The 26105-nt window shown below is 35.0% G+C and overlaps 2 protein-coding genes across 12 annotated transcripts in view; one reads left to right on the top strand and one right to left on the bottom strand.

The window, feature by feature from the left end:
- LOC106054094 (S-adenosylmethionine sensor upstream of mTORC1-like) overlaps positions 1-14430 on the bottom strand; it is a 94098-nt gene extending 79668 nt beyond the window's left edge. For 5 of the 11 annotated variants that reach the window (XR_008777517.1, XR_008777518.1, XM_056026778.1 and 2 more), the window contains exons 1-4: positions 7948-8062; positions 5037-5154; positions 4648-4883; positions 1018-1130 (exon numbers count right to left, since the gene is read on the bottom strand). Coding sequence is in view for 9 of the 11 variants with exons in the window: in XM_056026778.1 (XP_055882753.1) it covers positions 1018-1130; positions 4648-4883; positions 5037-5145 (458 nt within the window). In the remaining 2 variants the exon portion in view is untranslated. Of the gene's footprint in view, positions 1-1017; positions 1131-4647; positions 4884-5036; positions 5155-7947; positions 8063-12250; positions 12472-13806; positions 13922-14310 lie in introns of those variants that run through there. The other 6 variants (XM_056026780.1, XM_056026781.1, XM_056026784.1 and 3 more) reach the window with 6 other exon arrangements.
- The window catches only part of LOC106073860 (forkhead box protein P1-like), a 193566-nt gene continuing 181607 nt past the window's right edge, over positions 14147-26105 (top strand). Inside the window, exon 1 of the mRNA XM_056026773.1 lies at positions 14147-14248. Within this exon, the coding sequence (XP_055882748.1) occupies positions 14246-14248 (3 nt within the window). The 5' untranslated portion in view covers positions 14147-14245. The remainder of the gene's footprint in view (positions 14249-26105) is intronic.

Below are 26105 nucleotides of genomic sequence, written 5' to 3'. Positions count from 1 at the left end.
AAGTTGGGTAGACTCAGAGGTGCCCTAAAAATCCAGAAATTAAAAATCCTAGTCTTCAGCAGGATTTGAACCCGGAACTCCCCGTTTGAAAGACAAGCGTTTACCACTAAGCCCCAAAACCTCCATGGAACTGTCTTTATTAAAAAGTTTTTTTTTTTTAATATTTTACAAGTTTGTTTTGAAAATGGCTGACTTAAATGTATGTAAAGTACAAATATTATATATGCTATTACATATACATGTTAGAGACAGGAAACAATCCGAACTCAAACCTCACATATGGCTGAACAGAACCGAACCTAAACTTTAAAACTGATCGGTACGAACCAAACCGAACGAACTGTCCTTACCTAACTGAATAAAAAAAAAAAACCTTAGTTTCAGTGAGTTGATTTGACAATTATTTTCAATTTTTGGAAAACTCAGCTGATTCAATTTGGGTCGTCTTCTTTTGAATCACCGCGAATGATGTCAGTTGGAGAAAAGTAAAGGAGGTTTGTCGTTGTGATGGTTTCATGACATCCTCGTTCATCATGGACCATAGATTGTAAGGGAAACTTTTTAAAAAATTATATCCATGGGTTTCTAATAAAAGTTCTTTATTTTTTTTTGTAATGTTTTCTATATCTTTTCTGTTATGTGGAATTAAACATTATTACAAGTACCTAATTTTACAATTACCTAATTTCATAACATCGAACCGAACCAGAACCCGAACATTAGACCTGACCAAACCTAACCGAACCCGAACTTAAATCTGACCAAACCAAACACAAGCTTACATGTGTAATGTTTTTGGAAGACCATATTTGGCTGTAGCACTAAGTACAAGTTTGATGAAAATAAAGATGAAATCAGATTTTCAATTTCATTTTTGAGATACAACCATATTACAAAATCACTTTTTTCACTACAATTTAAAAGTAGATTAATTCTAGCCTATACATAGGCTTACATAATTTTGAAACAAAACAAATCCTTTTTCAGAAAGCTAAATACTTTGAATGTTTTACTTACACTTGGACATTACAACATGCTTCTTTACAATTTGTTACTTGCTGATCAACACTCTGCACTCTATCAGAGCTTTTGTCTACATTTAGAGTGTCACATAATTTAAGATCATCATCCTGTAAAAATGTAAAAATCTTTTTATATTGCTACAAACAATAATAATAACAATAAACAGCTATAACACACTAATATTAAAGTTTTAAAAAGTATATTTATTATTGACAGGTGTAAGTAGTTTTAAATATCTCGGAATTATCATCTCAGGTGAAAGAACCAAACCTTAAATACTGTCCAGAATTGTGCACAGTCGACAGCAGCCCTTACAAAACTCAAAACAATCTGGAAAAACAAACGCATAGCCTGCAACACTAAAATCAAACTGGTGCGCTCGTTGGTCATGACCACATTATATGCTTGCAAATTTTGGGCACTGACTGCAGATCTAGAGAGGAGGATGCTAGCAATGAAAATGAGATGCTATAGAAAGATCTTAGATCCTAGGTATAAGATACAAAGATCTCATCACAAACGAAGAGGTTAAAGACAAGCTTAAGAAATCAATTGAACCCTATGATAACAAGCTAACTACTGTCAAAAAATGCAAACTAAAACTCTATGGCCATATCACAAGGTCCTCAGGGCTCGAAAAGACCTTCCTTCAAGGAACAGTACCAGGAAAAAGAAGAAAAGGCAGAGAAAGCGATGATAAAACAACACAGTGAAAGAGATTCTATCCAAGTCAAAAGACAAAAAAGAATGATAAATGATGGTCAACATATCTTGTGTGATGCCCCAACACTCCAAACAAATGGAAAGATGAAGGTAGTGAAGCGGTGAAAAAGCTACAAAGTTATAAACTAGAGTCCTTCAAGTGAAAAAACCTGCTTTGCATATCATTAATTGAAATTTTATTTAACAAAAAAAATCTGAAGTTTATAAATCTGTGATGCCCAAAATATGTCCCGTAGGCCAGATCTGGCCCGCAATGTGGTTCCATACAGCCCACCGAAACATCGACACAAAAATGTAGAAAATTCCCACCTCCAAAAAAAGATTAAATAATGTATCTTTAGCTACATTAGGGCCCTCACTTTTTCTCTGATGAATTGGTACCATCTACCTGTAATAGTGAACAAATCTTAACTTTTTTGTGGAACATGATAAGAAGCTAACATAATTGTTTTCTAAAGAAAGTGTGGCTTTTAAAAAAAAACAACAACAACAACGACATATAAACGGTATTATACAACAAATATGACCCCATACTTTGTATGAGCAGTAAATGAAAAGAAGTTAAACGCCTAGAGATTAAAGGATAAAAAGAGAGACAAGAAAATAAGTCGGTGTTAAACTATCTGCAATGTTGCTCACATTTGAAGTAGAGAAATGAAGCCATTTTCCAAAGTTAAAAAAAAAAGATATTTCATTAATTATGTAATTACTAGATCCACACGTTTCTAATAAATCTGTTTCAGGTCAATTTCATTTCGTTTTGTACCTTTTTGGTCATGTGGCCCATGACACAAGTGTCGAAATTGAAATGCCCGCAGGTTGAATTAGGTTGGGCATCACTGGTTTAAATGCATTTCAAATAGTTAAATACAAAATAGTAGTATTAAAAACTTCTTAGTATTTACAATGGAAGAATTGTTAATTTTAGTAATAATAAAATATATTTTTTCAGATTAAAAAAAGGGGACTAAAAAGGGACAGAAAGTTAAATATTTTTTTAATGCATCTGAAAAGAAAAAATACATACTTTCATTTGAAGTCTAGACTAGTGTTTCTTAAACTTTTACAAGTGACAAGTCTAAAAATAAATCCCCCCCTAGTTACAATTTCTAGGAGAGAGCAGTTATAAGAAAAGAAAGATGACTAGAAGATGTATTTTAGAAAAAGCATTTAGTATCATCTTGTTACAAACACCAGTGTGAAAACAGGGAAGGAGGTCATTTTATGTCAATGAAAGCCAGATTCATCTGGAAGCAAACAGGCAGAAGATCATCCTCCCCAACAAGACCACCATCACCATTGGTACATGGAACATCTGGATCATGTATGAGACTGGAAAGACAAAGCAAGTAGAAGCAGAGATGAAAAAGTTCAATCTCACTATCTTAGGAATCAGGTAGTCAAGATGAACTTATTCCGGACAGAAGCGAGTGACTATGGGCAATACTTTTATGCTCAGGACACTCAGACACATCAGCCCTGATGCTGTCCAAGTAGGTAGGGATAGCGCATGGACCATAACAGCCTTAATCCACAAAAGGTAGAAGATAAACTTAGATATTATCCAATGCTAAGCCCCAACAAATGACAGTGAAAAGGAAGAGAAAGGTAGTCTTTACAACAGGTTGATTACCATCTTACATAACAGACCTAAGAAGAACATCCTTATCATAACTTCAACTTCATTGGCAATGACAACAGAGGATATGAGGAGATTTTGGGAAAGCAGGTACTAGGCGAGATGAACGATAATGGAGAGAGATTCACCAACATGTGTGCCACACAACAGGATACACAAGGCAAGTAGGGTATCACCAGACCTGTCAACAGAGAACCAAATAAACCAATATCTGTCAAACGAGGAGGAGATGTTGCAACAGATCATCATCATCTGGTTGCCAGACAGAAACTAAAGTTGAAAAAGTTAAACAGGAGGATAAAGCCTGTTTGGGGGAAATGCTGATCTCTGACTGAAATAGTTCTTGCATGCTCGTCTGGTCAACAGCTTATGCTGAAACTGATCAGATGCCACCTTGGAGACTAGTGAAAGGTCAAGCCATTAAAATCTGAGGGCTCTAAACTGGTGGCTACAAAAACGTGTCCTTCCTCACTCCACTTTCGAGGATTAAACCCTGCCCAGAGGAGTGAGTGACTGAATTTACCAGTCTTATATCGTTTTATATGTCCTGCTAGACATAATTTGGGTCATGAAGACAGAAACACACCAGAAGCGTAATGGTATACAGTAGACACTGGAAACAGCTAGATGACCTCGACTTCGCAGATGACCTGACTCTTCTGTTTCACACACAACAGAAGATACAGGAAAAGATAAACATAGTTGCTGACTATTCCTCTAGATTGAGTCTTACCATAAAAAGAGGGAAGAGCAAGGTGTTCAAGATTAAGGTGTCTGAAAACATATCCATTACAATCCAAGGCGAGGTGATGTAAGAGGTAGAAAGCTTCATCTATCTTGGCAATATCCTGAACCGATGCAAATGTCAGAACCTGCATTGGTTAAGTTTGAGTAGTAGAAGAAAACACCTAGGGATCTATGGAAATAGGCACCATTTCTTAGATGAAGCTCTTCAACACTATTTTTTAAGCCAATACTATTCAATGGAGCCGAGACCTGGAGAACCATCACCAGCTTGAAAAAAAAATCCAGGTATTTATCAATACCTGCCTCAGGAAGAATCTTATGATCCATTTTCTATATAAAACTAAAATAATTCATAACCAATAATTGATTAACTAATTGGTTAACTTTTTTTTTATTGATTCAGTTGTGGTCATTGACAATGAATAATTGTGCAAAGTGTCAAGTAAGATAAGGGAGAAATAATGTGTAAAAGATTTTATAAAAAAAGATGGAGTGAGCTATGTAAATTTAAATACCTTAGCTTGGGCTCTTAAATCCATATAGTATTTTCTTTTCTTATCCTTCTCCAATGCAGCTTTCAAACCATCATAAAGAAAATAATCAACTGCAATTCTATGACACCAATCTATTCGTGTTTCTGCATGCTTTGACCAGTGCTGAGTAGCAAGTTGGTACATAGCATTGGCATACATCTGAAGTTTGGCTTCATCTTGAGTGTGCTGTTGCCATAAGGTTTCTATTTCCGCATTTTCTGGAGAAAATAATTTGTATAAAGCATTAATTATATTTAAATAAATTTTTTTTTCTGGATAAAATTTTAATAAGGAAATTTGTTTTATATTTTGCTAGTAGACATTAGGTGGGCTTCGTAAAAAAAATATTTTTTTAATATGTTTGCATTTACTTGATCTGAAGTTTCTTCTTAGATGTTTATGCACACCTTTAATTACAGATGCCAGTTTTTCATGCTCTTTTTTAGCTTGTTCTGAACCCAGTTCACATTCTGCCTCCATTTTTATTATCTAAAATTTAAAAATAAAATTTTTTATAAATTAAGAGCATTAGATGGAGAAATACATAAGCACATTTTTTTTTATAATTCAAATAAAAAGCAATCCTTATTCTTATAAATTTATATAGCATGAATACAATTTATCTAAAAAAAAAAATATTTTATTATCTAACATATATTGTTAAGTGGAAATTATTAACTTGGGAATTTCGAGGTTGCCACAGAACATATTCTGATTTTGGTACATTTGATTACATTTCCCTAAGCAAGGCAAAAATAAATCAGGAATCTACTAACAGATTCATGTCCAAGATTCAGCTTCTGTCTCTCTCTGAATGTATAATACATATGTATCAACTTCCAAGAACCTAAATTTTGTCTACAGACTAGAATGTTAGATAATGAAGAATCAATGACTATCTAATAATAATTCTATTTTGTTAAACTGATGATCCAAATTCAGGAATTAAAGAGATTAAAAATGCACAATTTAAAAAAGGACTTGATCTAATGTTTTTAAATTGTTAAAAGTTCGAACTGATTATTGATATGTATTTATAAAAAGTTGCTAAAATTTTAACATTTAACAAGCTGTGGTATAAAATGACAGTGAAAACTTTTAAGATTAGTATCATTCAGAATTAATCTTCTAACACAAGAGGTCAGTAGCAGAATTTGCTAAACAAGTTATTAAACATTTCTCAAATTAAAATGTTTTTTTTAGTAACCAAGATATAACAAAAGTCTTTTAGAACTATAAAATGTACTAGATTATATGCATGTTTTTTGTTTGCGTATCACTGTCGATGTAAATGTAAAAATAGTATGAATGATGGAGTTAAATATTGGCTTGAATAGATTTCATTGTGCACATGCGTGACCTTTTTGATTAGATGTATGCGAATGAATGAAACTATTAGAATATATATCTTAACACAGCTTCGCTGCTTTAGCGAACGCATGCATGAAAAATGCTTTAGAAAAAAAAATTTGAATGTTAATTTGATTAAAATATGAAATGAATGGACTATAATTAGTATGTTCATGTGTTAAAGTATAAAACTATCTTTGCGAAGAGAAATTATAACATCTTACAGTTGAATTAGAGTTTTAGGCCTAGGAGAGATGTGTAACATTACGGTATTGTCTAATGAAAGAATGCTCATCAGGAATTCTACATTCGCATATATAAGGAATGAATTTATGTAAAAAATGCTTATGAAACACAAATTTGAAGGTTAATTTTTTTAATAATGAAATCAATGGACTATATTTTGCATTTTCATCTGTCAAAGTAAAAAACTATCTGCGCAAAGTGTAGTTCTTAAAATTAGATCTAGATCCTTTCTATCTTTTCTCATGTAAACATGGCCTAGTTCGATGAAGTTATAATGCTTTCATAGAGCTGGTCAACGTTTTTTTTTGAGGATCTTAAGTTTGTTTTAGGGCTACAATACATACACCACAGTCTAAGTTGGTACCCAAGGAACATTTCTCCCAAGTTTTATTAAGATTGGTGAAACGATTTTGATTTCTATACGGGGACATACATGCATACGCCTCACATTCTACTTTATATATATTAGATATTAATATCTATATATGTTGGAGGGCTCAGTCCTATATCTGCAATGAATTGCACAGAAGACAATTTACCTACGATGTTTTTTATTGTTTAAATTTATGTTGTAGGGTTCAGTCCTGGATCAGCGATGAATTACCCAGAAGTTTCAGAATCTGGCAGATCTCCATATAATAGATCTATATACTCTATCTATAAGTATATATATAGTTTTTGTTCTAAGGGCACTAAGGGGGGTCTTGGAGCCAGTCCAGTGCCATAGGCCATAGATAGAGTATGCAGCTTTGAAGGACATGGTCACATTCTCTGGTGATGCTACACAAAGGCCAATTTCACTAAGTCAACTCGTACATTTTGACTTTCAGTACAGTTTACATTTTCATTTACACTTGACTTACACTGTTCCAGTATGACTAGTCTAGTCTAGGGTCTAGATCTAGTTTAGTTAAATTTATTTAATTACTAGTCTAGTTAGTCTAGTTACATATAACAATAACATTACTATACCTAGTATACTTAATTAAGTCTATAACATCGTCATCATACGTCATAGAATAGATCTAGAGTCTAGTCTAGATCTAGACTAGTTTAGACTTTAGTAGTTAATAATTTAACAATGAATTACTAGACTTGACTCTAAGACAGTCTAAGACTGTCTAGAATTCTGGAGTCCTAGACTCCTATTGAAGACTATTGTCAAGTATTGTAGTGACTAGATGATACTAGAAACTAGATTCTAGATGTAGTCACTTTCACTAGATCTAAGTCTAAGTCAATCTAAGTCTAACTGAGGCTGGTAAGGTTATAACTTATAACCGTAATCAACTTATTCAAACTTATTGCCACAAGCCACAGATTTTACTCAATTTAGATCTAGAATCTAGATATATTTAATAATTTATTATATTTAATATTATAATATTTATATACTTAGTTATAATATATAGAATCTACATCTAGATTATTAGATAGAGACTAGAGTAGAGACAGAGTGATACTAGAATCTAGATTGACTAGATCTATACTGATAGATCTAGATCTACTACTCATCTACTGATAGTACAGACTGTGTAATTAATATGGACAATATGGTATAATTAGACTAATTAGTAGCCGCCGCCGCCAGTATTACTAGAACTCTAGATTTAGACCTAGAATTCACTGTCTAAGTTTCTGAATCATTGTGTGTTCTAATTCATTGAATAGACTAAAAATTCTAACCTATAATCTACTGGATCTATAAATCTATACTAGATCTAGATCTTTAAGTAGATCTAGTTTAAGTTTAAGTCGATCTTAGACATTAGATCTACTATTTCTGCAGATTCAAGACTGCAAGATAAAAGTCCCAAGAATGATTTCTAGAAAGTCCCAAGTTCACCCAAGATTATAAATAATATTTCCTCAATATCTAACACTACACTATATACAAAATGTTTTTGATTTATCATCAGACAAACTTACATGCGCTTTAAATTATTTTTTTTTAAATAAACTTACAAGCCGCATTAATTTACATGAAAATTGCAAAATAGTGGATCAAATAGTAAACTTGCCAACTGTGGTGTACCTACTAAGGGTATTTGATGCCCTGCCCACTAAAAAGAAGGGGGGAAAGCATCGAACATATTGGTGTTTTTCCTTAACATAGTATATTTCACACTTACCCGTTTCTCACATTTTTACTACATAAAAGCATAATTGAAAAATACCGGTAAATAGTGAACTAGATAGAAGGTCAATGAAACTTGAAGAAAATGTTAAGAAAGACGTAAACAATCCAGAAGTCTTTATTTGATATTATGTATATTATGTAGCTTAGGGGTCATTGGTCGTAATTTCAAGTCATTATTCAGTGTTATTATTCTGAGATGGATAAGTATTTATCTTCCATACAGTGCTTTATTCATTCAATAGTTGTGGTTCCGGAAGTGGTAATGGATATAAACACTCCACTACCTATAAAATGTTTCCTCGTGGCATGCGTCTCGAATACCATCTGACAACCAGTACAACTCCTTGCCTTCACGTGTCTCAGATATTGATACCGGCGGAACTGTTTTCAATAACAGGGAAAGGGGCGAAGGCGAGTAACTGGTGCCTAAACCATTAAGCTTCGGACAGGAGAGGTTCGTTAGCCATTGCTGGCTACACACCTAGGAGAAAGAGAACACTGAATTCAAACCTCTGCTGCCTTGCAGCTATACACAATCATGGGAAGGGCTTCGGGAGTCAACCCTGAGGAAAACTCAATAGCCGGCGACACTTATAAAGGCAGTTTGCAGCACTCAGTGCTACACCCTGACAGAGCCTGCTGACCCCAAACTGTATAGGCACTTGCCGCTCCTTTGGACACATCAGCTGCGTAGAAAGGGTGGAACTGATGTGAGGGCGACAGCTAATGCCCAAACATTCATCTAATTTCCATGAGATGACCCATAGTAGCTTCGCAACTGAAGGAGGCCATATAGTGATATCGTATGTTAGTCAAATTATTATTCTATTTGTACTAATGAATTATATTTCTTTTTTTTTTTTGCTCCTAGAGTTGCTGGAACTGTAATCACGCGTCTTAATGTTTTTATGTGGCTGTCTTCTGAAATATCATTGCATTAAACATCGAGAGGCTCTGTGTGGGGGAAAAAATGAATAAATATGCATCACATTAACCAGTTGTACAATGTGTACACTGCAATGTGTACACTTTCCCGTTATGAGTTTATGAATGGGATATTGTTCTTTATTCTATTAAAAAAGCCTGTTCTTCTCAGTCAAAGAACGGGCTCCATCGATTGTTAAACTTGCCATCTTATACAAGCCAATCCTACACTTTCAACACAGTTCTTCATAGCATTGAATACATACTGGTCTGAGCAAGTGTTTATGACTAAAAGTTTCGAAATATTGCCATTAAGAACAATCTTAGTTTACTTTGAACTATTTTTAGAATGACGTTTAAAGACAATGCTCTTCATCATAGTGATAAGAATCAAAAGTTTCAGTTAAATTTATAGCCTACAGAGAAATCCTATGCCGAACTGGGAGTCGGACACTTAGTGAGGTTGTGACAGAGCGTCGCATGAGGTTTGCGGGACATGTTCTACGTCAAAATGAATTGCGCACACCGGGAGTTGCGATAGCATGGAAGCCAATGCGAGGGAAGCGCAAACAGGGACGTCCTCGTATTACTTGGCGACACACCTTCATGGAGGACCTCAGAGCAGTGGACACCAGGTGGGAGGAGGCTTCAGACATTGCCTATGACAGATCTTTATGGAAACAGCTTGCCGCCCAATGCACCGAACGGCGCGGGAGGACCTAAGTCTAAGTAAGTTATAGCCTACCTGAGGTCTTGCGCACCTATATTAATTGTAATATTGACGCGTAAGCATACCTTCTAAAATAGCAATCGTCAGTTTGAGACTGCTCACTCAAACTGAAAACTTTTAAGAGATTCTTTGCTACAAATCGGGATAAAAAAAAAAACAACACTAAACCAGCATAGGTTTTTTCTGTAATTTCTGTAGATATTTACAATTATTTATTTTTAATATATTTGCTTTTTTTATGTGTAATGTGTGGTTTCTTTAGATGTCCGAGGGCCACATAAAACACTCCGGCGGGCTGCATGTGGCCCGCTGGCTGTAATTTGCCTTCCCCTGTTATAGTACGTATATTATACATTATAACCCCCCACCCCCCCCCCCAGAAATAAAAAAAAATATTTTGATTATTTCATGAAAGCATATTTCGAACTACGAATGGCTGTCTGGTCGTCTGATATGTGCTAGGAACGTAGTCTCGATGATTCCGGGATCAAGCCCTGCCCCCACTTTCCCACGCAACCCTATGGGGAGTTGGGGCTAGGATGTAATAATCTTTCATTAGGATGGAACATCCTAAACATGAAAAACATACTATTCCTTATTTCCTACCTGAGATCTCCCTCCACCCTTAAATATACTTAATATAGGAAAGGAGAGCGAAACGCACACTATGACATTCATCAAGTATTTCTCATTTTTTCTGAAGCTGGAGGAGCTATAAATTAAATAAATCCTAGACACGCGGAAGCTCCTTTCCTGGGCTTGTCTGAACAACTTCTCTGTCTGGGAAAATTTCAAGCAGATGCACATTTGCTACATCCCTATTAACAATGGCTCGTATCCCAAGACGCTAGGCAAGGCCGAAGGCAGAACACACCAGGGAAACTCCCATATATTTCTTCTCTGTACCACACAGCTGAGCCGTGCAGTTGTCAGCCATAAAAACGGTCCCCTTGAGGAGCGTTGTGTGGATAGTGATAATTTTGTTTGGGTTCTCTTCCCCCCCCCCCTTCTTTTTTCCAGTACAATGGCCGAGACCAATCTAATTAATAGCTCGTTGTTACGTCACAGGCCCGACGTCAAGACCTATGACGTAGAAACGAGCTACAGATCTAAACTGACCATAGGTTGGGACAGTGCTTTTTTTTTGTAAAAAACAAATAGGTGCCGGTAAACAGTGATGGATTGCCTAACTTTTAACTATTAATGAATTAATAATAAACGTTCAAATACAAGAAAAGTAATATTTTTTCCCCACATTGAAAAAGGTGCCGTACGCCGTACAGGTGCGTACCGTCACACAAAAAAAAGCAATGGGTTGTGACGTCACTTGTCAGTGTTCAGGCCTTCTATAACGATTGGTCTCACATGGACTCCCAGCGGGGCGGGGCTTCTGTTTCGCACCAATATTTGCCTAAATAACCGTTTCCGATCGAGTCACGTTGAGGCTAAGAAACTTTGTCCAGGATAACTATTTTTTTTTTAATGTATATTTTTGTCTATATAGTGTTTGATTTTAGCCCTGCAACGACGAACAGGAAAACAAACTACAATCTTGTTTGTATAAGACATTGGCAACAAAATAATGCATCAATAACACGATCTCATCGCAAATCATAAGAAAAATGTTTTTATATAATTTCGTGGCCAATTCTTTTCAATATTCGATGGCAAAATCTCTGCAACTGGAGTTGTGTTGATTTTAGTTATTTATTTAAAATGAAGATTACACACTTTCTTTTGAACCAATATCGAAGCAGAACCCCTAACTAAAATTCCCCTTTGGCTTAAAAAAAAAATAGGCCAATATCACTAACAAAATTAAATGATTGAATAAAGATCATCTTCATAGATATATTTCTATGTCTATGAGTTTACCTCCACCCCACACCCCAGGGGTTTCCTTTGTGAGTTAATTATAAATGCTTTATGAATAAGATGTTTGTGCGTATTTTCGTTTGATAAGCGCTAAGATTCTAATTTGAATCTTCGCTAATTTCTTGACTTATTTTGTTTGCCACTAACACGTGATCACATTACCACTATCTTATCGTTGTCTCCAGAACGCTAAGTAGTATACATAATGATAAACTAACAGTAATGTCTTCCAGTGACTGAGTTCCACTAACAGGAACGACCCTTTCCACAGTTTCCTCACAAGACTTCTTCCTGACCAGACAACCTAAACTACTTCTCACCTGCTGACCACACTGGCAATAATCCCTTCTACAACTCAGGCGGTTGTAACCTATCTCTAGTTCTATTTCTCCGTAGACTTAGCCGGAATCAACAAGTCAACCATCTTGTCTCTACTTGTGTCCATCACATCTCTTGAACAGTGCACTAGTGCGCACCAGCGTAGGAGCAAAGATATAACAATATTCAAATAAAGAATACAGCTATAGGCCTATAGCATCAGATGAGACCAGATACTTTAATGAAATTTGATCGTATCGAATTCTGTCTGTTGAAATCACGTTTAATGCACAGATTACTTTATGAATATAGTTGGATTTTTCCATTCTGGTGAAGAAAGAAATAACTCTCCCATTTTAATATTTCTTTATAAATGAAATACACCTAAATTCTAGAAAGCCAACACACACAAAAATTGATGTAGATATATGCTTTAAATCTAATTTAGGCCTACTCGTAATAAAAAAGTCTCCGCGATAGAAAAAAACAACAACACATGTCTAGACAGAAATCCCAAGCCATGCCAACCCTGGTTGAATACAGAACATAAAATACCGGTATAAAAAAAATGACTGACAAAGTTAGCGCTCATTTCGATCTAAATAAAAAAGAAAAAATTGTTTCAAATAAAAATAACTAAGTTAAGAAACAACAACTCAGTTTCTTCTTTTATCACCACTTTTGGTGCATCCTTTTTTTTTTTTTTTTTTTTTTTTTTTTACATAATTTATATCTAGTTTTATGACATCTCCATCTATATAGAGTCTAGATTTAGATTTAATGTTGAAAAAATAAAATAGATTTTCATTTGTTATAGTACTACTTGGCTTCACGTCATCATTTGTCATTAGCATATATAAGATCTAGATCTATGTCTAGTTCTCATCGATCAGCATATTATATCCTTCAAATTTCCGAGTGAAAAAAAAAAAGATGTATGCATAGAACAAGGCAAATTGTTTAAAGTTTTCATAGGATTAAATTTAATCCTAATTATTATTCAGAGAAAACATTTCCCATTAAGCTATTCCCCCTCCCCGAATATCCTTTTTTTTTCAAGGAGTCAACTTAATTTAATTATTCCCATAAAATTCATCGAAAATTTAAATTATTTAATGACATATTCATGCCTTGTCTATAGAGTATAGATTCCTAAACAGCTTTTTAAGACTATTATTTTATGTTATACAGAAATCGGTTATTTCTAAATCTGTTTACGTAAAGATAAAGTAGATATTAAAAGGAAAGTTTCTTTTACAGTCTATCTAGTCTACAAGAATCTAGACGTCTAGATCTAGTCTATATATGAAATAAGGACTAGATCTAAATATCTAAATTCTAGTCTAGTTCAGGAGAACTAAAAAAAAAACAAAATTAAAAAAAAAAAAAATCAATCATTAGATCTACTGTACGTAAAGTCTAAGTCTAGATGTAGTCTATGACTAGATCTATGGCTCTATGCCACTCTATGGTCACTATGGAAAATATGGATCGTATTGAAAGCATACAAATTGATCTATTTTTAGTTAAAAAAGGACATTAACTTATTTTCTATTACATTTTTTTATCTTCACGAATATTTGAAATCTATATCAAAGAGCCCATAAATCATTGATAGCAAAAGTAAAGCGAAGCGGCTTTGTTTGTTATTTGCTGTTTACACAGCAGGTGCCCGTGACGTCAGGACGTGCCGCAGCACGCCTAGAAAAAACAAGGTTAATACGCACCAATATCTAGTACTCTGATCTGCTGTGAATTTTACCGTTGTTGCTGACTATCGTTTAAAATAAAGAGTTCATAAAATAGATTACACACAAATATGATCAATACTTAGTGTAATTCCAAGAATATAAAAAAATAGTTTTTACGTATGTTTTTGGGTGGCGTAGCAATATGTTTTTATTTACACCAAATGTTGTGCTCGTGTTCTCTTTGAAGACGATTTCATTCTGATTATTTCTAATATCGCAAAACGCTGATAAAAAAGTTCGATATAAATGGTAAGTAAACCTTATTTTTCTTTCTATGAAATAAAAAAGTTTCATACACTTTCTTTACTTACTCACGTGTGCGATTTGTGTGTGTACTTTTTATGTGTCAACATTGGGTCGATTGAAAAAGAGGCACCAGTTTTCCCCCCTGTGCGCCGGTGCCCTTTGCCTCCATTCACTAAGTGCATTGGGATCAATCAATGGGTGGGAATCGTGTCAGTTAAAATAGCGTTTACCAATAGACTACCAGTAAAACGAAAAATAACCAAACTTAACAATTTCATCGGATTAGTTCATTTCTTTTCTTTCATTAAAATTTAGACCAAGTTTCTGAATTCATTTTTGAATGAAATTAAGAATACAAAGTCGAAAGCATATTTTTACGTTTGTTTACAAACTTCCATTTTTTATATTAAGAGTAATTTTAGATGACCCTTATCGACTAGTCTAGATCTAGGTCTAGAATCTATAGTATAGATATCTATTAACTAGACTATATTGAATCCAGTAGATCTAGACTAGTACTAAAGATCTAAACCTACATCTTGACTTAAAACTGTACACATGAATATGACATTGCTTAGATAAATCTAGAATAGATCCAGACTTTAGTTCAATAACTAACACTTTTCTTTTCAAGTAGAATTAATAAGAATTTCATGAATTTGTAGATCTACCTAGAGCCTAGATCTAGATTTAGATCTAGATCTACTAGAGTCTAGACTAGATTCTAGATATATTCTAGATATCATATAGACTAGAGGATCTAGATCTAAATAGCAAAATACTTTTCTTTTTACTAGAAAAATGTCAACATCATAATCATCTAGTCACTAGTCTAGTACTAGTAGTACTCCATTAAAGCTCCATACTAATCCATACTGTGCATAGAGTATAATGACAATAGTCAATAGTCGTATAGAACTAGACTAGATCTAGAGTCTAGATTGACTAGATGAGTAGTAGATCTAAACTCTAAAGTAAATTGAATATCAACATTCTGTAGATTTAGTAGTAAACTTGTATTATAGTTATAGGTAATAGAGTCTAGATCTAAAATCTAAATCTATAATTATATTCTATATCCAAAATCTAGATTTAGCAGTTAAACAACAAACGCGTATTGTAGATCTAGACCTCTATATCCAAAATCTAGATGATAGATGAAAATAACAATAGGCCTGTGTTGACAAGAAGTATTATTAGATATATGTTGTTAATTTCCAATGAAAAAATGTTAATGTCAAATAGATATAGATCTAGATTATACATACCATAGTCCATATAGAATAGATCTATATCTAGTATTTACTGATATAGGTAGATTATTCTAGACATAGATTATAATTACTCATTCAATTAGATGATTTGAAATATATTATAAATAGTTTAAGATATTTAGAATCTAGAGATGCATTTGATATTAATAACCTAATTATTGATAAAATAAAATAATAAGATCTTATCTAGATTATCTATATGTATAGATCTGTTTATTTACAATCTGATCTCGGTATGATTACTATGAGTTATTAAAAAAAATTCTAGTCTGTGTCAGTCTGTGATGCAGGATCTTATTCAAGATTTTAATCTACAAAGAACCTTAGAAGTTTCTATTTGAAATAGACTGAGGTCTAAATGTTTACAGTTCTTAATCTACTACTAGAAAAAAAAACCCACACACACAGAAACCTAAACCATTTTGTAAACCGTTTCAGTGATTTTTTTTTCCTTTTAATTTAATAATCACAATATTGTCATTCACTTCGAGTACGATCGCTTTTGTTTTGTTTTTGAGCAGTTATTAGGAAACATGAAAAAAGACACTTTCATAATATTGGCTCTACGTGCTCTTTGAGTTTATTGTAGTAATGGACATTCAATTACCCTTAGTGTTCTCTTTTTGGACCAGATTTTATGAACGGGTGTAAAAGCACTGATAGCAATAGATAGTCCAGTAAGATGGATTCAATATTCTTGTCTTCTTATCTTATTTGTCCTTTATACTACTTTATAGACACGTTGGTATGTCAAAACGCTAATATTCAGTTTTCTTTTTACTGAGTGTGCTCTGACCTTTTTTTTTTTTTATGTTTTTGGTCACTGTAATAACCATCAATACCGCCAATACAGGGGTAGGTGTGTTATTGGTTGGTTCCCTTCCAAACAAGCCAACAAACAAACGTAGCACAGGGCCATTATTTTCTGGCCGTTCTGACCTACTAACCTTCTAACCCTCAAATATACCACCCTCCAGCTCTCTTGTATTGCCCTTCGCTACCAATATACCCGGTCCAACACACCACACTCTGGACCCATTTATTAACACTGGCCCGCACTACTTTCTCTCTTTCTTCTGGCCTCTCGTTCCCCCACCCCCTTTCGTCTCAGACACACACACACCCTTTTTTTTTTTTTTTTCTAAATATATTTCGTAGCGCTGACTATCCAGGGCTAGGTAAATAACAACAACCAATCCGCGCTTAGATTCGACCAATGGGGAGGGATGAGGCAGCACACTCACACACACTCGAAAGCACACATACACACACACGCCACTTCCCTTTAGTAAATACGCACAGCTAAAACAAACAAGCACCTCCCTCCCTTCCCCACTCCCCTTTCTTTCAATCGAAGCAGAAAGGGAAAAATAAGAAAGGTCGAATATGGTTTTTATAACATGGAATTTTATTTTGTTCCCATCTAAAAAGAATACGTTTTATTTGCGAGGAAATGACTTATTTAAAAAATATTTTTTTTTTTAGAATTGTATTGATCGATTTATCTTAATCACAGTACATATTATAGAACTTTTGTTACAATAGATAGAAAAGGAAGGTGGGAATTGTGGCATGGTCTGGTATACTGGACAAAGGGTTTGGATATGTTGTTATTAAGGCTAGTTGTTGTCCTCGAAGATATTATGTCATCAAAGAATGCTGTGAATTATTTACATGCCGGCTAAAATGTACTTGGAACTATGGGTCGTGTCATGCGTTTTGTCGCAAAATTAACTGCTCTCGCGATTCTCTATCACTAACTTTTTTTTTTGTTTCAACCGATTGAACTGCTATGGTCAGCTGCGCGCTATTATTGAACATGTATAGTATTACACCTTATTTTATGCCAATGTGGGGCCTAATTTTTAATTCCAATTCGTACTCGGTATATTTTTTTTACTTATCAAAATTTACAAAATAAACTCGTATACTTATAAAGAATTTGTTCATATATCTGTTTTGTCATTTTCTTACTATAAGTTGATCAGAGCAAACAGGCGTGAACAGCAATAACCGCTTGAGATACAAATGCCCATGATGCATTTTATCCTTGGGTCATGATGATCGCTAAAGTGGGAATTCCCATTGGAAAAGAACGCTCGACCACGTTAATCGAAGCCTTTTTTATACCTCGAATATAATATCATATTTTATTCTCTCTCCCCCCCCCCTCTCTCTCGCACAAATGCATCATCGGAATTATCACAGGATTTTCACCATTATAGTTTAGTTGAAAGAATCATAGCCGTACTTCCAAGTTCCTATAAGAATAATGATTTTTTTGTTCTCTTTATTGTTTCACACATATTGAAACTTTATTTCATTTACTTAAAAAAAATGTCTTTTTGAATTTTATTTTTGCTGCCCAACAACGTTTGAAAGATTTTTTGTTACTATACAAGTATATGTGTAATGTGGAAAAATCGTTTATTTTTATATTGTTGCTTTTTTTTTTATATCAGTCAGGTGTTATAACACACTTAAAACATTCTTTTAACGTTGATATATGAACACAAATCAAAGATAAAGTACAATGCAGATCGTTCGAACTGATGCCATGATTTCATCTCGTGCGGTTCTCGTATTCAGAGACATTTTGTACACAAATAGTTTCGTCAAACCGAGTTAGCTCGAGTTTAGAGACGTCCGAATACCGAGGTATCACAATATTAACGAACAGTATTATTCTGTGTATTCAAATACCGACCCGCATAAACACAAAATCCGAACGAAATCGACTATTATCGAACCCAGTTTAGGTGAGGACTTAATTACGAGTTCTGTTCATTTACCATTGTAGAACTTTTTGGTTTCAATTGGTTACTTGACAACTTTTGAAGCATGGAAATACATTATAAAGAGATAGTCACTGTGGGCTCTATACATTACAAAGAGATATTCACTGTGGGCTCTATACATTACAAAGAGATAGTCACTGTGATCTGAAGTAAAAAAAATATGTTGAGAACCAGTGACCTAGCTAGTTTGTTTATGACAGGTAACGATGCGATTTATGTTTGTTAGTACCTGTCTTAAAGATAAGTCACTGTCAGTTTGTTTGTTTGATGTGATAGTACTGGGATAAAAAGATTAGCGAAAAGTTGTGGGCTATAACAAAATGTTGTAGGTTATAAAAAGGTGAAAGGTAGAAAACTTTGTTATTGACTATGACCTAAGACCACTTCCTGTTTATCGTTTGTAAATTTCTCTAAATGTCAGAACCATTGCTTTGTTTACATGGTTATTATTATTTGTGTGTGTCTTTTTAATGTTGTTGGCCTCCTTCAGTCGTAGAACGACTATGGTTCATCTCGAACACTTTTCCATGTGACTGTGGAGCCCTATTTTGGAGAGACACTCCCGTCCACAAATATCGCAGGTTAAGGTGGCTTTCGCTTTGGTGGTAGAGCAGCTGGCCATTTTTTGTATGGCACGCTTTTCTTCCAGAGCTGAGGCCCATGTTTTTTCACTGTCCGTAGCTTTCTTTGTCACTGTCTCTCTCCTTCTAGTGCGGTCTAGGGCTATGTCTTCCCACTGGCCAGTATCAATGTTCAATGTTTTGAGGTCCCGTTTTATTACATCCACGTAACGGAGATGGGGGCGACCATTTTTTCTTGAGCCATACGCGAGTTGCCTGTAGAGAATGACTTTCTAATAATGACTTTTCAATAAGTTTTCACAAATGAAGATCATTAGACCCTAGCTCAACCCTCCCGTAGGAAAGCAGGGAATGAGGATTGTTCAACTTTGATTTTTTTAAAACAGTTCAAATAATTACACAACTAGCGAGTGATCAGCGAATTTCCAAAATTTTGTTTTTAAATTCAAAGCATATAGTATCTATATTTGTTCAAATTTAAGTTTGAAATACAATAAATCTCAAAACCTTTAAATTTTACATGCAACCTGTACACTAATTTAAAATACTAAATGCAAATGTAAACCTAGTGGATTATTAGAGGTCATCGACGAAGTTATGGCTTATGTTTATTTATATCATTTAATGACTTCCAGCCCCTTAAATCGAAGCTATCAGAATAATATCAAGTCTCCTTCATCACCGATAACCCTCTGACACGTATCAACAAGCCAAGGTGTTTAAGTACCCCTGGCATTCTTTTATAAGTTACTATTAATTGATTTATATATGCATTCGAAACACGGTTCCAGACATTTCAGTTTATTTATACAATTCATAAATTCAATTTCAAAAAGATTTCGTGCTATAGTAGTTTTTGGAGAAGGTGGCAGGGGAAACTCAGTTCCAGAGTTTTGGGGAAACTCAGTTCCAGAGTTTTACTGGAAAAATTACTAGGTGTTACAGCGCTTGGCTTCTTAGAAGAGGGCTTATCAGTTCGAATCCGAATTCACTAGGGAGTTAAAACTTTTTTTTTTAGGACGTCACTGACTTCACCCAACATGTTAAGGCGGTTTATTGTTGTAGTGAAAAACACAACACTAGTGACTAGAGTGTGGTGAATTCATCATTATGTAATGTACATTAGAAATACGTGTACATATTTGGCACGGTATGTAGTAATATAGCACAACACATTTTCTAGTTCTTAATGGGCCAAGTCTCATTTTTAAATAGTGAACGGAATACATCGAACGATGATCAAGATATGTGTGTGTGTGTGTGTGAGTTTCTTGTATTAGCAGCACACGTGAATGTATATTTTGGTTTTCAATAGTTATAATGTTTTGTTTGGTGTAATGCACAAATTGTAAGACACGTTTCCTTTTGGATAATAAAGATGATGATTATTATTATTATTGTATTTGCTGGCACATTGTTTTACAGTTAATTCAGGAATTGAATGGACCTCAATCACCAATCGAAAAAAACAACATGAAGCCTCGTGCTTCACTATCCCTTATATACAACTTACGACGTAATTCGAATCAACAAATGGTTATCACGTGACAGTTTTTTCCCCGTTGTTTTATCAATGGTTATCACGTGACCGTTCGATTTGGCGAATGAGTTCCACGAATTAGTGGGCATCTTTTATCCAGTATATTGATCTCAATTAAAAATATCAACTACCGTGTGAAGTGTTCATGAACAATTCTTTAATTATCCTAACCACTTGGGAACATTTCTAAGTACAGTAATCAAAGTATAAGTATTCGACACATCGGCACATGTGCCCCGCAACCCTTCAAGTATTCTACTCCTCTACCCCAGCAAATACAAACGGGGTAAAACTTTATATAAGTTACAATGTAAGAATTTAAACCAGCTTAACAAAACGTTGATCACCATTTCAAATATACTTTCGTTATAGTGAAAGGTTTGCGAGTGCATTTCATGTGAGTTGATAGCACATTTATTAATTGACTGCTATTTTTTATAGAACATTATTGTAATTGACTGCTATTGTTTATTTTGACTTGGTCCTTGTATTTGCGCCGCCTACGAATCACACACACACATTTCTTTGGTCCATCAGTTGATAGAACTGACAAGATCGACAAGAACTCGCAAATAAATTCTTTTAGAGAGCAGCATACGAAACGAAGAAAAGGCCGTAAACTTCATTGGTCGCTCAGGATGGCTGAATGTAAAAGATTTTTTTGCAAAGCTTATATCAACTCACTCTGTCTGTCTGTCTGTTAAAAAAAAGTGTGTAAACGTTATTTCTTATACACCCATTCTCTGATCAAGTTTAAACTTTGCACAAATATGCATTGACATAGACATGAATCAATTTTAAAAAGTAACCAATTAGACAATTTATTACTGGTAATTAATGATTCTGTTTAATCGGGAAACTAACACTTCAGTATTCACGTATATGGCTAAATTTGTTAGGTTTAGTCCCCTTAAATAATTGTTAACGCTATTTCTCCCTCACGCATTCTCCGGTCAAGTTGATACTTTATTAATTATTTATTGTACTTAACAAAACATGAATCAATAAACAAAAATACTCAATTAGTCAATTAATTATTGCTAATTAATTATTTTGTTTGATATTGAATAAGGGAAATAACTTGTACATTATTTGTATATATTTTTAAGGACGGAGTTCTTCCCCTTTAGATAAGCTTTGTTTTTTTAAAAGGCATTTATATATTTTTCTTGTTTTTTTTTTTTTTTTATAAAGCTTATCTCAACTCACTCTGTAAAAAAATTTCATCGCGTTATTTCTCCCATACCCATTCTCGGATCTAGTTGAAACTTTGTACAATTATTCATTGACTAAGACAATACACGAATCAATAATAAAATGAACTAATTAATTACTAGTCATTAATTATTTTATTTGGTACCGACAAGTGAAATTAATTTTTCAGTATGCATAGAAATCGCTAAATACTTCGGGTTTTGTCCCCTTAAATAATTGTACTTTATTTCTCCTATACCCATTCTCGGATCAATTTGAATATTTTATAAATTATTTATTGTTATTAATAAAATATAAATATGAATCAGTTAACCAATTAGTCCGTTAAAGATTTGTAATTAATTATTTTGTTCGATATCGAAAAGGGAAAGTAACTTCTATATTATTGAGATAGCTATAAATGTGGTGTTCCTATACTTTGTACTATTAAATGTGGAAATCAAATCAAATAATTTTTTAAAAAATGAAGATGAACAGCTGAACTTCATTTTGATTCACTGATATCATTCACAAAGCTGGAAATCCATCTGTCCTTGCTCTTTGCCATGCAGTTTTAGATCTAGGTCATTGAGATGTCTAGTATCCTCAACTAAAAATTCTCAATTAAACATTCATTTTTCATCCCACAAGAGAGCTCTTTTCCTTGGGCAGCTTATCTTTCTCTTCTAGACACTCATGTGCAATATGTTTCAGCTTCCAAAATCTTCTGAGACTTTTGCCTCTTGAAAGTTAACGCACATCGCAATAAAGAACCTAAAATAATTACAAATTTTCTCTAAATTCTCTACGGCTTAATCTTCTTTTTCCCAATTTTATGTACAGGAAATTCAAAATGTTTCTTCATATAGCCTCTTGGTGTATAAAGCTATGATATCAAAGAAGAGGACAATTTAGAGACCTTTAAAGTAAGATTACAGTTCCAGTAAGTCTACCAGTCATTGACAAATGTGGTTTACTTCACTTCAGTGTAACTGCTTAGTTGCTAGACATGACTTTGCCTCCTCAAATATGTCTGGCTAAAGGCCAATAAGTTCTTCGAAAATGTTGAAATTATAATCAATTCCTCTAATAACAAAAAAGCTTAATTAGGTTACATCAAAAATATCAGCAGAATTGTCCATGGCTAAGGAAAAGAAAGGATCACACTGAAGCTGATAATCACCGGACACGGTCATTGGTTAGCTAAGAAGTAACAAACTGTCAACCCACTAATATTAGGATGACCACATTGGTACAACTCTGTCTCACCCTTCACTTTGCTCCGTTGTCTTCCTGACTTCTAAGCCCTGAGTATTGTCTGACCATTTACTCACTGAGGATGATACTCGTCCAAACTCTTTCTCTTCCATTATTTTCACTCACTCTTCTCACCTCTTTCACATTACCTTCTTATTTACTCTCTCTCTCTCTCTCTCTCTCTCTCTCTCTCTCTCTCTCTCTCTCTCTCTCTCCCACACTTTCAAGCACGTTGCGCCCCCCTCCCTGTGTTATCGAGAGAAGGAAAACAAAAACAGGCCCAAACGTTGATCCCCTTTCCCAACCCCTCTCCCCTTTGTAGGATATGCGCGCATTTTGTAGGCCTGACCAAGATGCCATTAATATCCAAGTTATTTTAGGACTTGTCAATTTCTCTTGGTTTGTTTGCCATTTGTTTACTGGCAATTTGTTGTTTAGTTGCTGTCTTTTTGGCTGCGGTATTTGTGTGTGTGTACGTGTGAGGAAGTTTGTAGTCACACATTTGCACTGCATGCTTCTTGTGTGTGTGTGTGTGTAATCTATTGAAAAAAAAATGTATGGGAACTAATAGTTAAAACTACGCTTGAACCAGTGGCCACTGCCAGTGGCGGCGTTCCTTGATTCAGTTATCAAGAATATGTTTTAGGAAGATTCTCAATCGTTGAGAACCTGTCTCGAGAATGATTGCGTTATTGATAAATTGATGCCTCGGTTGTAATGCCATTAGAAAACTCAAATCACATTGTTCGAAACGTTGAAAGATGAATAGCAGCGATTAAAAAAAAATGATTATTTATTTTTTGACATACATATCCATGTGGAAGGTGTGGTTGATTCAATGGCCTCTCACTCCTTGTGCCCAGTAAGTTGTTTAAAGTCTGCATTTATTTACATGCTTTCACGTGCTCCACCCACCCTCTCCCCAAATAGTGTTTATTTTTGTTCACTATTTAATGTCTCTTGTCTGGCGCCTAGCTGTGCATCTTTTAAGTTGGCAAAACAAAGCGAAGATTAGATTAAGCAAAAATGTTGTTTATAATCACACCAAGGTTGTATATTGTAGGTGTTGACTAATGTTCCTTTATGATAGTTATGTTTTGTTAGTGCTGCCTTCTACTTGCCTCCCCCCCCCCATTCTCCGTTTAAATTCACCCTTGTAGTGACACAACAGTTACCCCACGTACTCCATCTTTGCTGTCAACACTTTTCTATTGGGGGGGGGGGGAGGCTGGACAGCACTGCATCTTCGTCTTTGTCTATTTCCTTTCGCCTCCCTCGGTGATGAAGTTCGCCTCTACCCCATCCTCGGCAGCTATTGTCTTCAACCTTTGTGGCACCAACGAACTCGCTACGAGTTGGTTATTAAAGTAACCTCGTGCTGCTGAGTGCCGGACGGTGCGTGTTGAGGGCGGTATCAGACAGGAAGATGGGGGAGGGAGGAGATGGGGGGGGCAGGGTTGTTGTTCCAAACGGCCGTGCCACGCTTTTCATAAACAAGCGTTTGTTTACTTTAGCCTTGTCGGGGGGCCCCGGCCCGTTGTTTACGTCGCTTGTTTGTGAGGGTTGCTAGGCGACTGAGCGCTATCTTCTACTTGTAATGTAAACAAATGCCAATTCACGTCTTCGTTGTTTGTGCGTTTCAGCTTTTTATCTTTCCAACATTACGGCATGAGCTATTATTATTTCTGCTAGTATACAGAGTTATTGTAAGAGGGATTGTGGGATCACAAAAGAGGGCTGGAGGGTGACATTTGCGTGCCAGTAAAAACAATGTTTTTGTAGTAGTCGTAGGTTACTGAGACACATGCAGGCAGAAAAAAAAAGTGTCCCCTTTTCTAAACTTTGTGAAAACTGGAGGGAATGCAGTTTGGGGAAAGAATTGAACTGATAAGAGATAAAGAATTCAAATGATCGAAGCTTAGTGACGAGCTTGCTCTGTCCGAAGATTCCCAGTTTTGTTTTTTAATCAAAGTATAATTAGAAAAGAAAATGTAATTAGTCCGTTACGCTTCTAATAGCCGCATTGGTCAATTAGCACTCTACTAAGTTTTTTGACGCCATCTTCTTAGTATTGTCACAGTCAACACTAATCTTCTGCAAGACATCCTTACACGGTGCCCTCCAGTTGATTAAGCGTTGTTCTTGTCTTCTATGGTCTTCGGTGGAATATGGATATGGAATCGTGCTCACCGCGGGGATGAAATAAAACCACACACCATCACACCGCTCATCACCTTCTCTCCCACCCCCAACCAACCCAAATGGTACTATGCAGAAGCAAAATGAGATGGTCAGTTATTGGTCTTTTGTCTAACCCTACTACTATACTTTAAACCAGTGATCAATCTCTTGTTACTAAATATCAAATTATATTTCCTTGTATATTGCATTCCCACTCCCTTCGAAAACCAACCGATTAGAACGCCTCTCTCTCTAATTGTACTCGACAATTATTTTCTCTATTATATTTGACATAATTATAAACTTAAAAAAAAGTGAAAACCCACTCGTGATCTAGCGCTCCATACTGAATGATGTTCACTTTACTCTTTCTATTAATGAACACGGCTTTGTGTGCATCACATGTGGAAAAATATGGAGGTCGTAGGGCGGGGGGGGGGGGTTGCTTAGTCTTGTGAAACACTACGCTCATCTTGAATATATGAGAGTGTTATACTGCCATCACAACGTCAAGACGCCGGTACTTTTCTCTGCTGAAGTCTTGTACTCGTTTTGGTCTTGATAAACTGAAGGACTTCTCTCCGGAACTCAAGTCTGCAGTAAAAGTCACCGCGCCCCCACTAAGAATCGAACCCTCTTAACCACCCCTTCTCTATATTTTGAATTCAGTGTCTTTCACTCTCAGCTTTTTTTTTCGCCTGATAGTATGGTGCCTCTGTAGTCACACACACATATATCCTCATTTGCATGATTGTGCCTCTGTACTCACAAACATAATATCCTCACTTGAATGACCTACTATATAGTTAGAGATATGAACAAGCGTACCTGAAAGCGCTGTGATCTATTTATAGCTTCATACCTTTAATTGTTAGAATCACTTTTTTCTATTGCCCCCCCCCCCTTTCTAAAGAAATGTCATTAGTTGTTCTAAATCTGTAACTGTCATTCGATACGATTTATTTACCGTGCCTGCTAATTGTTTGCCTCCCAAACACCTGTGTATCACCTTGATCTACCTGTCGCTACGTACAG

Source organism: Biomphalaria glabrata, chromosome 4 (genome assembly GCF_947242115.1).
Source record: "Biomphalaria glabrata chromosome 4, xgBioGlab47.1, whole genome shotgun sequence".
NCBI lineage: Eukaryota > Metazoa > Mollusca > Gastropoda > Planorbidae > Biomphalaria > Biomphalaria glabrata.
This window is presented reverse-complemented; position numbering and strand designations above follow the sequence as displayed.